Source organism: Artemia franciscana, chromosome 10 (genome assembly GCF_032884065.1).
Source record: "Artemia franciscana chromosome 10, ASM3288406v1, whole genome shotgun sequence".
In the NCBI taxonomy this organism is placed as follows: Eukaryota; Metazoa; Arthropoda; class Branchiopoda; order Anostraca; family Artemiidae; genus Artemia; species Artemia franciscana.
In genome coordinates this window covers 23,047,171-23,060,532 of record NC_088872.1, presented here as the reverse complement: position 1 = coordinate 23,060,532, position 13,362 = coordinate 23,047,171, and the positions used below count along the sequence as shown (strand labels likewise).

The following is a 13,362-nucleotide window of genomic DNA, read 5'->3' as shown; positions in this document are numbered from 1 at the left end:
AAATTTTTTATGCATTTAGGATCACCAAAAATAGTATATTTTGCTGTTACAAATACTGTAAGCAGTTTCGTTTCGCGTTTAAAGTTAAAAGTTTGAAGTTCAGAGTTTAAAGTTAAAGTTAACGTTTAAAGTTTTGGTATCAAGAACCGCTATAGAAGATGTTGAAAGTGTTATTCTTTGAAGTGAGCACGCCTAAATACGTGTTTGCTTTGAATATTAACATGTCTACATTAACCTTAACTTTTATCCTTTTTCTGGATAAGTATGTTCATTAAAATATAACTATTTACATTTTCTGTTTAACTCTAAATCGTCAGATATCGTTGCTAAAACTTGAAATATCGATAATCAGAGAAACATATAAATATGTATGTCACTGTTATTATCCTTTAACAATACTTGGCACCTATTACGTACCAAATACGCAAAGTACGTGGTAACAATGATAATATTAATAACATGATTTAACAGTAATGTTGAATGATTCTTTAAATGTAAATTATGTACGTTGGGTTAGTTTAGTTAATAAAAAAAGTATCTGAGAACCCTTTCCTGGGAACAGCTTGTTATATCTTTATTTAATGTTTGGATTTAAACTGGCGTATAAACTTCATTTAAAATGTATCTTAGAACCATTTCCTTGGAACACATTGTTATATTTATATTTCAACATTTTTGTTTGAACCTGATGATTCATTATTACTTGTTTATTAAACTTTGAGTGAATTTCCATTCTTTATTTCCAGCGACCTTTGGAGAAACCAGATGGGCTTGACGTTTCTGACCAATCTAAAGTGCATCCCCAGCATCTCTGTGAAAAGTGTCGAGTTCTTGGATATTATTGCCGACGAATTCAGTAAATTAATTTTATTGAAACATTGTAATATACGCCCCCCCCCAAAAAAAAGTCCGCCCGTCGACACAAAACTATTAGTCCGACATATGAAGAAAAATGGTTTTTGAGGTGCTATATAGTCTTAATTTATAACCCTAAATTAGCTATCGGATGTATTGTAGCTTTACAGACGTAAATAATATGGTTGGGGTCCCCTTCTCTTACTTGCTTCTTGTCTATTACCATTGTTGCCACCATTCGTCCTGCAGTTTACTTATTCGTGTGTTGTAATGTTTCTTTTGTGTTATCTGGTAAGTGTTTAGGTACTAAATCTATTCTCAATGCTTTAAAACTGATTATGAAACTTTATTTAATGCTTTTAATTTTTATTTTTGACTTTATTCTTAGGGTTTACTTATGCTTGAAGCCAAAATTAAACTTAATTTCACTGTTTGGGAAGCTCAAAATATGTTTATATGATTTTAGTGTCCTGCTTGCATGCAAGAAAGTACATAGGAGAAATTAATTCACAATAGCTTGGAGGACTCTTGGAAAAAAATTGAAAATTCATATCCTAAAGAGACGTTTTTTATCATTTGATAACCCAAGTCCCTGCGAAAAATCGTCTGGTATTTGGCTATCCGTGCTTATTTTGTAGGTTCCACGTTCAAGCTCTCTTAGTCAAATTCATTCATTTAAAAACCAGCATATCCAAGTAATCTGTCAGAATATCCACACAGGGATCAAAAGCTGTGAGGAGAAAACGTATCCATTGATTATTCTGGACTCACTTGTATTTGATAATTGAATTTTGAGAGTGATTCTCATCGACATTGCATAAACAGCTTTTTAAAGCCAAATATTGGGCTTCAAAGCTGCTTGCGTGAAAAATCACCTAGAGATGTGCAAGAGCCCTTAGTTATCATATTATTCAGATATGTATTTATATATTTATGTATTTATTATGTATTTCATTATGGAGGCCATATTGTTTCCCAACAACATATAGTTAACGATGATTCGCATCTGTAAGAGTTGGTGTCATCAGTCAATTTCTTTTTTTTTGTGAGTGTGATAAGTAAAAATGCAATAGAACAAATAAGAAATTTTTGCTTTAGGAATTTCCTTGGTACACTATATATATGTACCCAGGTGTATTGTGAAAAGTTTGTAATCATACCATCAATATGCTATAATATTATTCTCAGAATTCTAGTCAAAGAAAAGTTGTTTATTTTCTCATTAGATTTTTTTTAAAGTATGGCAATTTATTTAATGTGTTTTATCTTTTTAATTCTTATGTGCTGTACACAGCTAATTTTCAAAATAATGTTATATTACCAATTTCGAATAAAACGTTAATTTTTAGGCTACATTTTGCTTATTATTAATTATTATCCCTGCTACGAGGATTGGGAATGACAAGATTATTCTAAACAAGTACGTATGGATCATTATGTATCCAAGGGCGGGGATAGGAGGAAATTTGAGGGCGAAGAAATTTGAAGAAAACATAAGAAAGGCGGGTTATATGGAATAAATTCAAAATGAAAAAAAATTCCATTAATACGCTGGGATTTTGCGTGTGACTGGCTTCTAACAACCATCACTCTCCATTAGAGTTTTTAATTTGTACTTCTTTTATTACTACGTAGTTACTTTTATAGTCTATAAAGCCAATAATATCAGCCGATAATAAGCGATATAATAGTCGATGAAAATCTTGAGTTATTTAATCGTTATGTTTTGATTAAACTAAAAACAAAAGTTTGTTTAAATAAAAATAAAGAGTGACATTAAACTTAAAATGCACAGAAACTAGTCTTTTTGTGAAGGGGGTTTCCCCCTCATCTACCCCCTAATCTTTACATTAAAGTTTGGCTTCTTTGTTCTTAACGCTTTAAGAACTACTGCTCCAGCCCAAGGGCGATTGGAATAGGATAAAAAATTTTCCACAATTTTTCAAGAATAGAAGAGCTAAATACAAGGGTGCTCATAAGCTGAATTAAAGGGGGGCGTACCTGGTCCAATTAGCACTTCCAATGCTGTATAATAGAAATCTCAAAACAAAAGTATAAAAATATGAGGCAGCGTCATTCCGCCTGAGGGGATGGGGCCTCCTGCACCCCTTCCCTCCAATATGGGTGACCGTGGGTATATATATATAAATGTATATATTTATATATATATAAATATATATATATATATATATATATATATATATATATATATATATATATATATATATATATATATATATATATATATATATATATATATATATATATTTCTTGTTAAGGTCAGGTGGTGTAGGTAGGACAAGATAAGTCGATTTTATAATTTATGCCTCTAAGCTCTATATACATAGTTTTCATATATAAGCTCTATAAAAACCCTTGCGCTTGAGACTACAAGCATGATCTCGCCCTTGAGAGAAATTTATTAATAGTCATAACTTGCGCTTGAAGTTGCTAACATTAGGACTGTTAAATTAGAATCTATTGATCCGACACGCTTTGTAAATATTGAATAGAAAAAAATTCTGAGATAAAGTATGACAGGTCTTGCAACAAATAATACTAAGAGAGAAGATTTCATAATCAGTTGTTTTCAAACCTATTTGCTTAAGGATTGATTAATTTTAAATCCGGTACCACATTCCAATAGAGCTCTTACGTCAGTATATTATTTCTAAGAAAATGTTTACGCATTTTTAGTTGCCTAAGAGAAATAATCCAGGGTTTCAAATTCACAATCAGGGGTCTAGACTCAAAGTTGAAAAAAAACCCTCAAAACCTTTAAAATATCTTGATTTTTCTCAAGGTGCATTTAGATAAAAAAAGAAGCTAGCTCAAAGGATAAAACTAACAGAAATTACTATCAACAACGAAGCCAAACTTCAAACAAATAGTAACAATTTTAAAAAAAGTGGTTCCAGCATCTCTCACGCTATTACAAAGGCTAAAGCTTCATTTTCACTTCGCTGAAAACTATGTAGATTGCTTGAATTGAAAGAATTTGTTTATCCGATTGATTTTTCACTTCATTTGCAGAGCTGTACAACTATCAAAGTAAAAAGCCAAATACCTTTCATGTACTATTTCTTTATTTGCATGTTTTCTTAGCCACTTCGTATAGAAAGGGGGGTCGTAGAAACTTGGGAGAGAGTCATCAAAGACGACTGGACGACAACAAGCCTTCCTACCTTGATCTTTTTCACTACTCAGCTTCCTTAACCCCCATGAATCTAGATTAAAGGTTTCCGATATTCATTCTCTGAAAATGGTTTAAAGGTCCAAGAATAAGCCTCCAGGGATGACATGACCCTATGGCTCCGGGATAAGGGCCGTGAATTACGTGAATTACCAATTTCATTTATTTATTTTATAGTGTAAAGGGGGGGGGGCGTATTTGATTTTGGGTGCTTGGTGGCTGGACACTTTCAGAGTGGGTTGAAAAGACCCCGCACTATGTTGTGAGAGAGGGGGTGGGTTAATAGGTCCTGAGAGGGGCCATTAATTTTTTGTTGCTGATTAGTTTGAAACTTAGAACTTTAAGTCCCTGGCCCAAGAGAAATTCAAAGTAAAAACGAAATTGTTTCATGGTAACTCCCCCCTAAAAAAATACCCCCCCCAAAGTTTGACACCAAAAAGAGCCAAAACACTATTTTTCAGACCAGCCCAGAACATTTAAGGTTTGGTGTGGGGGGGGGGGAGGATTTAATATTTTTGTATTCTGTCAATTTAAGTGTTTTTAATTATTTTGCAGCGATGGGAATCAAAGCGAATCTGCAGTATTTTGGGGAGGTCTATAGAGATCAATATGAATCTTTCAGGTATTTTTTTATGGGAAGGTCTGTGGACCTAGGAATATATCTTGAAGGAGGTAGTAGAGAAGGTTCAAGACTCGTATAAGATTTTTTTATAAATCTGCCTAAAAACTCTGCCTAAAGCCCCGGTGAGCCTAAATCTATTCACAATGAAATACTGATGTAAATAGACGGACACTGTATCCACCCTGACAAAATAAGGAATCCGTTACGTCTCAAGAACGACAGCAATTCGATTTAAAACGTCTAGGAGATGCTGGGGGTCAAATAACCCTCCAGTTTGGACCGGAGAAAGGCAGAGGTGAATTTACAGACGGACATCTGGGCTATTAAAACAGCAATTCCGCGATATCTCAGGAGCTTTGGGGATGTAGTTGAAATTCAGTGTTGAAACTTGTTTCGATAGTGAGATGGCTTCGTTGCTTGATTTTAGTCAAAACCAAATTCTATTGTGATAACTGTCTGCTATTAAGGAGGCTGTGTTGAGGCTTAGAAAGAAGAAATTCTTGGCTGGCGCCGGCAGTATTTGTGCTGAGCATTTTGTTGCCGCTAGTGACCTCCTCTATCACCACCCTGCATTACTTTTCAAAAGGTTTTTAATGTTGGTGTCGTTTCGGATAGTTTGCGCATTGGACTGATTAGCCCAATTCTGAAAAAAGATTAAACTAAAATCATTATGTTCATCATAGAGGCTAGTTACTGTATCCAGCGTTTCCACAAAGCTATTTGAGCTTCTGATTGTTGACCACTTAAAAGAAAAGTGTGTCATGCCACCATTCCAGTTCGGGTTCCAGTCGGGTTTGGGCTGCTTCCCTGCTCTTAGAAGTCTCTGTAATAAACTGAGAGATACAGAAGCCTCTGAGAGCACTCTAGTTCTCGGAGCATACGATGTTATGAATGCTTTTGGTTCCCTTATGCACTCGCAGGCTATGTTTGAGTTGCATAGCCGTGGTGATAGTCTAGATGTAACTTTCCCATTATATTATATGTATAGGCATATAAAAGTTCGCTTGAAGCTGGGAAATGTACTTTGGATAGTGTGCTCCCTGCACTCGTCGGAATAAAGCAAGGAGCCATCACATCACCGATTATCTACAACAACGCGTCTCTTCCTGCGCAGATTGGCCTACCTATTAAATTCATTTCAAAAGTGATGTATACATTAGTGCTTTGTTATGCGGACCATCTGTTAAATCTGTGCCGGTCAATAGCTAGTCTTCAACGGAGTTTTGATAACCTATATGATAGATATTTATAAATAGGACTGATTAGGAATACTGCGAAGTCCCAGGTCCTCTTCTTTAATTTACACGGTTGTTATGTCCCAATAGTATCTGTCTAGGTTATAGTGATGGTGGCACCCACCACTGTATTAACATATACAGGTCTCCCGATTGGGTCTTCGATTTAGAACACACGAAAGATTTTGCTTCAGAATACTGAACGCAATCTTAAAATTGCTTACGCTAGTGTGGTCACATCACAGCTTAATCTGAAATAGAAAGCTCTTTCTCGAATATATAATAGTGTGGCTCTCCTGCATATTTTATATTTAAGCCCATTTTGGGGTATTTCTACTGATTCTGATAGGCGAGTGTTGCGAAGGTGCTATTTTAAGGTGAAAGTCCCTAAATCCATTGCAATGTTAATTTTCCTATGCTACGAAAGAGATCTTGCTCTCTGACCTGACATACCAGCAAACTGAAATTTTGCACAAGTGTTTATTGAAAAGGATCTAAAATTTGGCCTTTTTTGTGATTTAATTCCCAGGAAATAAAAAAAAATCCAATGTGAATCCTGATAGCTTTTTTTAAAAAAAGGTCTAGAGCCTAAAAAATGGAAAATTTGAAGCAATCGAAAGTACTATAAATTCAAAAAAACTTTTAAAATTAGTTGCCAAGATTGAAAATTCTAGATTGTTTTAATTTATTCCTCTAAGATTGTTTTTGTGTTTTTATATTTTAGACTCTTGCATGGATAAAAGCGAAAAAGTCAAAATTAACTTCAAATTTTTATTTACTTTATTCCAAACTTTTCGGCTTTCTAATTCGATTCGTTAATTTCATATATATATCTATGAAAAAATTAAATTTTTACTCTGTTTCTTCTGTCCAACATAACTCCACTTTACATCCCCTGCTGGAAACATACCCGAGGCAAGGACGGGTCATACTTTTGTTTAGTTGTCTACTTTGTCAGAGATGCCAACAGCTGTACAATTTTACCATTTTGGTACATTTCACCTCTAAAGGTACATTCTGGTACAATCACAAATTTCCTGGTACATTTTACAAAATGCGGTACAATATTGTACAATAAGATTTTACTGGGCGCCAGGACGCAGCGAGCGGAGAAATTGTAGTTTTTATTTGTTTTCTCTCCTAGAGTTTTAAGTTTTCCTTTACACATTTATTTAAGTGCCCGTTGTTGGCCTTTTGCGGTCATAATATAGCGTGAAGCAGCACAGTCATCTGTACGGTAAGTACGAAATAGTTCCGCGGCTGCTTGGAGGAGTGACACTAAAGTGATCTCTGCAGGGGAAAGGAGGTCTCCCAAATATCTTTGTATCTGATACTTTGTTCTCTATATTGTAATGTAATTTTCCGATCGTCCACGTGTTGTGCAAAGCGAAAAAAAAAGATTTCGTCTTGCCCGTAGCATAAAACGCATTAAAAATAGATATGGTACAATTTTTTGATCAGTGGTAACAATTTTAGGGCGTTTTGCAGTACTTTTTCTTCCAAAGCGTTGGCGACACTGCTACTTGTCTTTAATTTAAGTTTGTCTGCTGAGAGAATCATATAAAAATGACCAGGAGAGGAAAAAGATTAACAAGGATGGCTTAATCTAAAACAAGTGCGGTAAGTACATAAATCATAAGTAGTTTGATTGTTCAGATTAAGAATTTGGTTCAGTTTTTGATCGGTAGCCTAGCAGTTTTAGGCCTCATGATCGTGGGGAGGCAAGTTACACCGTAATAGCTCATAAAATACAGCCATGGCATTACCCTCATTGTCGAAACGGTTGAAGACAACAAACATTAGCCAGGGAGAGTAGGAGAGGGGTATTGGGTCCGAAGAAATTAAGTTCCTGTCCCAAGCCAACCAACGGCAAAGGTAGGTCTAGAACATTTTTCTTGGGAGGGGGGAGGGGATCAATTTGAAAAAGACGCCAATAATTCACCGAAGTGGCAAGTTTGTTAAAAGAAAAAGAGCAAAAGCGAAATAAGGGCGCAAGAAAGACCAATTCAGCAAGAGCAAGGAAATACGTTAAAAGACCAAAAGATCATATCCGAATCCCATATATGGAACAAGAAAGATCGTGTAAAAGCGGTAATAGTCGATGGCATATACGTCACACCTTGATCGGGGGGGGGGGGGGGTCTAAACATCTTGGCATAAATAGTAAACTCCCTCTCTCCATTCTTTGGCAATTGTTTATATTTTATTTGTAAAAAAAAAAATATGTCATTTAATTCGTTCTCAGTCACGTTTAATATTGTTGTTCTTAGTAAAAAATGATTATAAAATTGATCGACATACTTTTTTTATAAGGCCATTACTGAATTTATTTAGATTATATTCGAATCCTCTAGATATCTTCTTTAGATTATATCTGTATGATTATATTCAAGTCCTATATGTGGAACAAGAAAAATCGTGTAAAATTGATAACAGAAAAACGCATACGCGTCGTAATATGGTGGGTGGGGCAATAGATCTCTTTGGCTAGTTATCAAACTCTCTCTCTCTATCTCTCTGTCTCTCTGTCTCTCTCTCTCTCTCTCTCTCTCTCTCTCTCTCTCTCTCTCTCTCTCTCTCTCTCCTCTCTCTCTCTCTCTCTCTCTCTCTCTCTCTCTCTCTCTCTCTCTCCCTCCATTCTTCGGTAATTGTTCGTCATTTCATTTATAAGAAAACATTGTCGTTGGGTCCGGCCTCAGTCGCGTCTATTTTTTTTTTATAGTAATTGATGATTCTGAAATTGATCAACATAGTTTTTTTATAAGGCCAATACTGAACTAATTTAGATTATATCTGAATCTTTTAGATATCTTATTTAGATTACGTCTAAAAGAATATTATCCACGTCCTGTGTATGGAACAGGAAAATCACGTAAAAGCGATAATAGACAAAGGCATACGCGTCGTAAGTGGACCGAGGGGGAGGGGGGTCTTCAATCTATTTGGCTGGTTAGCAAACTCTGAATTGAATCGGTACCATTACTGAATTACGTTAGATGGATTATGCTGTCTGAAAAAGTAAGAGCATGTGCAGACTGATACCATGAAGAAGGTGCTAAGTTTGGACATGTGGAGGACACGGAAAAGGTGGGATGGTCTAAAATTTATGGGATCTGGGATTCAAGCGGCCCTCCTCCCTCAAAAAAACCAAATTTATCATCCTATTTTTAAGGGTATGTCATCACTAGCAAAGCTTCCTCGAATCTCAATTTTTTTTATAACAGTTGTAAATGAAACGACCACAAATAAGGCACAATATTATTCCTTAAAAAGTCAACATAACCCAAAAGGCTATTTGGAGAAGCTGGCCGGACTAGAAAGTGTGAATTTATGAATACACTAGATACACTAGAAGTAGTCACTGTTGTTGATATAGTATTTTTATTTTTAGGAGGCAAGGTAATCCAGAAAATTTATCCCTCTTAATGCCACAGGAAACACTCAGCACAGAGATGAGCCAGAGGATTCAGGAAGTAGTACACCTCAGTAATTGTCTCCGCCCGTGACGAATCGACATTTGCCTGACGGAATAGACATGACAATGATTCCTAGCGTCGACTGCATTGTGAACTTGTTCATTTTGTTGAAGAGCTTAATGAAGTTGTACTTAACAGATTCAAGTGCGGAAACATAGATTGTTATGCGTGTATAACCAAAGTGTCGTCCATTGGAGTCATTGTGGTACCTTACCAGCCTAGTTGCCAACTTAGTCTCGGTGCCTGTGGCTGGAAAAAATCGTAAAAAACGAACCGGATTCTTCCACAACAACTGTAAAAGACTATTTGACAACCTTTACAGACAGTAAGCCTAAAGGAACAGCAGAGCGCTATACCAATGTACGAGGATATATGAGCTTTAAGGCTGTGTGGGGTGTTCTGGGAACAGATGGAGTCTATGCCACGCTATCAGAAATACTTGGCGTCTTAGGCATCTGTCCTATGTAAAAAAAATACTTTCATGCACAGCAAGCAAGCACAAGCACAAGCTGTGCAACAAGCACAGCAAGGGCCATGACTACACAGCCAAAGGATGTCTAGGGTTATTATTGAGGCTATCACAAAAAAAAAAAATTATATGTGGGATTAAAAAATAAATATTGTTATATTTGATTCGGAACTATAAAAAAGGAGGAAAATCCCGTCAGTAATGTATGCTTCATGAACTATAAGGGTCCATCTAAAAGTATGGAGACAGACATTCTTGTTGAAGGTTTTCGCATTAATGAAGAGATTCACTAGTTACAATATCTTTGGTACATTGGTGACGGAGGTTTTAGCGTTTTTCATAGACTAAGGACATGTGTCCAGTATGGCTCGTTTATTGAAAAAGAAGAATGTGCGAATTATGCTACAAAATACTATACGAAGTGCCTTCACAGCCTTGTCAAAGCAAAAAAGCAATATATCCTAAAGTTTTACCAATTAACACAATACAGAAGATTGACAAAGATTCGACAAAAAGGAAGATTGACAAAGATTCGTCGGAAAACGATAGTTTGTCTTTGATTGACGATGAACGATGGTTTGTCTTGGTCGGCAATAGTTTTTGATTTTAATTTGTTATTATAAAAGGATGGGCTGCAGCTTCTACTTTCGTCTGTGGTCCGATCTCGACATCTTAGAGCTTTTTCTTTTGCTTTGCATAGTTTTTATGAATAACGATTTTCCACGTCCTTACTCGAAAAAAGACAAGTTTTTTTTAACTGCAAGTAAGGAGCAACATTAAAACTTAAAACGAACAGAAATTATTCCGTATATGAAAGGAGTTGTCTCCACCTCAACGCCTCGCTCTGTACACTAAAGTTTGACTCTCTGTCACAATTCTACTTTTTAAAACAATAAAAATACTTTAGCGTAAAGAGCGAGGCGTTGAGGAGGGGACAGCCCCTTTCATATAAGGAATAATTTCTGTTCGTTTTAAATTTTAATGCCGCCTCTTTATTTCAGTTAAAAAAACTTGTTTTTTATGGTACTTGGTATTCACCAAGTGACATATAGCGATCGCAAATTCTGTCGGCCTGTCACGGTTTTGCTAGTTTGGGCACTTCCAGATAAGCTAGGACGATGAAATTTAGCAGGCGTATCTGGGACCAGACCAGATTAAATTAGAAATTGTCGTTTCTCCGATTCGACCATCTGGGGTAGGAGTGGGGGGACATTCAATTCGGAAAAAATTGAATACATGAGGTGTTTTTAACTTACGAACGGGTGATTGGATCTTAATGAAATTCATTATTTAGAAGGATATTGTGCCTCAGAGGTCTTATTTTAAATCTTGACAGGATCCGGTGACATTGGGGGGAGTTGGAAGGGGAAACCTGAAATCTCAGAAAATGCTTAGAGTGGAGGGATCGGGATGAAACTTGGTGGGTAAAATAAGCACATGTCCTAGATACGTGATTGACGTAACTGGAATGGATCCGCTCTCTTTTGGGGATTTTTTTTTGGGAAGGAGAAGGGTTAATTCTGAAGAATAAGAAAAAATAAGGTATTTTTAACTTACGAAGGAGTGATCGGATCTTAATGAAATTTCATATTTAGAAGGACCTCGTAACTCAAAACTCTTATTTTAAATCTTGACCGGATCCAGTTCCATTGGGTGAAGGCGGGGGGACCGGAAATATTGGAAAACGCTTAGAGTGGAGAGATCGGGATGAAACTTGGTGGGGAGAATAAGCCTAAGTCCTAGATACTAGATTGACATATCTTGACCGCATTCTCTCTCTTTGGGGAAGTTGAGGGGGGGGTGCTAATTCGGTAATTCATTTTTAACTTACGAACAGGTGATCGGATCCTAATGAAATTTGATATCTAGAGGAATCTCATGTCTCAGAATTCAAAAATCCTGACTGAATCCAGTGACATTGGGGTTAGTTGAAGGAGGAAACCGGAAATCTTGGAAAAAGCTTAGAGTAGAGAGATCGTGATGATACTTAGTGAGAAGAATATGCACAAGCTCTAGTTACGTGATTGACATAACCAGGCCAGAGTGGCTCTCTTTGGGAGATTTAGGGGGGGGGGGGTAAAATCGGAAAAAATAGTAAAAATGAGGTATTTGTAACTTACGAATAGTTGATAAGATTTTAATGAAATTTGATGCTTAGAAGGATCTTGGTCTTCAGAGCTCTTATTTTAAAAACCAACCAGATCCGGTGGCACTGGGGGGAGTTGGAAGGGGGAATCGGAAAACGTGACAATTGAGGTATTTTTATCTTACGAATGGGCCATCGGATCTTAATGAAACTTGATATATAGAAAGATCTTATGTCTCAGATGCTCCATTTTCAATTCGAATTTGATCCGGGGAAATGGGGGCTGGAGGGGGAAACAGAAATCTTGGAAACCGAAAAACGCTTAGAGTTGAGAAATCAGGATGAAACTTGATGGGAAGAATAAGTACAAGTTCAATATACGTGATTGCCATAGCTGGACCTGATCTTCTCTCTTTGGGGGAGTTGGGGGGATTTCAAGTGCTTTGGCGAGTATGGTGCTTCTGGACGTGCTTGAACGATGAAAATTAGTAGGCGTGTCAGGGACTTGCACAGATTGACTTGATAACAGTCGTCTCCCCGATTTGACCATTTGAGGGGCTGGAGGGAGAGGAAAAATTGAAAAAAATGAGGTATTTTTAACTTTTGAATGGGTAATCAGATCTTGACGAAATTTGACATTTAGAAGGACCTCGTGTCTCTGAGCTCTTATAATAAATCCTGACCTTATCCGGTGATATTGGGGAGAGTTGGAGGGGGAAATGGGAAATCTTGGAAAACGCTTAGAGTGGAGATATCGGGATGAAACTTGGTGGGAAGATAAGCACAAGTCCTAGATACGGGATTGATATAACTGTACTGAATCTGCTCTCTTTGGGGGGGGGGTGTGAATTCCCAAAAAATAGAAAAATTTAGGTATTTGTAACGGACGAATGAGTGACTGGATCTTATAGAAATTTGATATTTAGAAGGAACTCATGTCTCAGAGCTCTTATTTCAAGTCCAGACCAGATCTGGTGACATTTGGGTGAGTTGGAGGGAGAAACCGAAATCTTGGAAAACGCTTAGAGCAGAGAGATCGGGATGAAACGTGGTGGGCAGAATAAGCGAATGTCGTAGATACGTGATTGACGTAACTGGACTGGATCCGCTCTCTTTGGAGGAATTAGGGGGGAATTCAGTGCATTGGCGAGTTCGGTGCTTCTGGACGTGCCAGGACGATGAAAATTGGTAGGCGTGTCAGGGACCTGTACAAATTGGTTTGATAAAGTCGTTTTCTCCGGTTTGACCATCTGGGGGCTCAAAAGAGAGGAAAAACTAGAAAAAATGAGGTATTTTTAATTTACGAGTGGGTGATCGGATCTTAATGGATTTTAATATTTAGAAGGACCTTGTGTCTCAGAGCTCTTTTTAAATCCTGACCGGCATTAAGCTTCTGATTTTCCTTTTAAATTAGTCTATTGATGCT

General features: G+C 36.8%; 1 protein-coding gene across 1 annotated transcript in view; it reads left to right on the top strand.

Moving 5' to 3' along the window:
• Positions 1-2,208, top strand: part of LOC136031930 (zinc finger CCHC domain-containing protein 24-like) — a 35,346-nt gene extending 33,138 nt beyond the window's left edge. Inside the window, exon 7 of the mRNA XM_065711923.1 lies at positions 747-2,208. Within this exon, the coding sequence (XP_065567995.1) occupies positions 747-860 (114 nt within the window). The 3' untranslated portion in view covers positions 861-2,208. The remainder of the gene's footprint in view (positions 1-746) is intronic.
• The last annotated feature ends 11,154 nt before the right edge of the window (positions 2,209-13,362 follow it).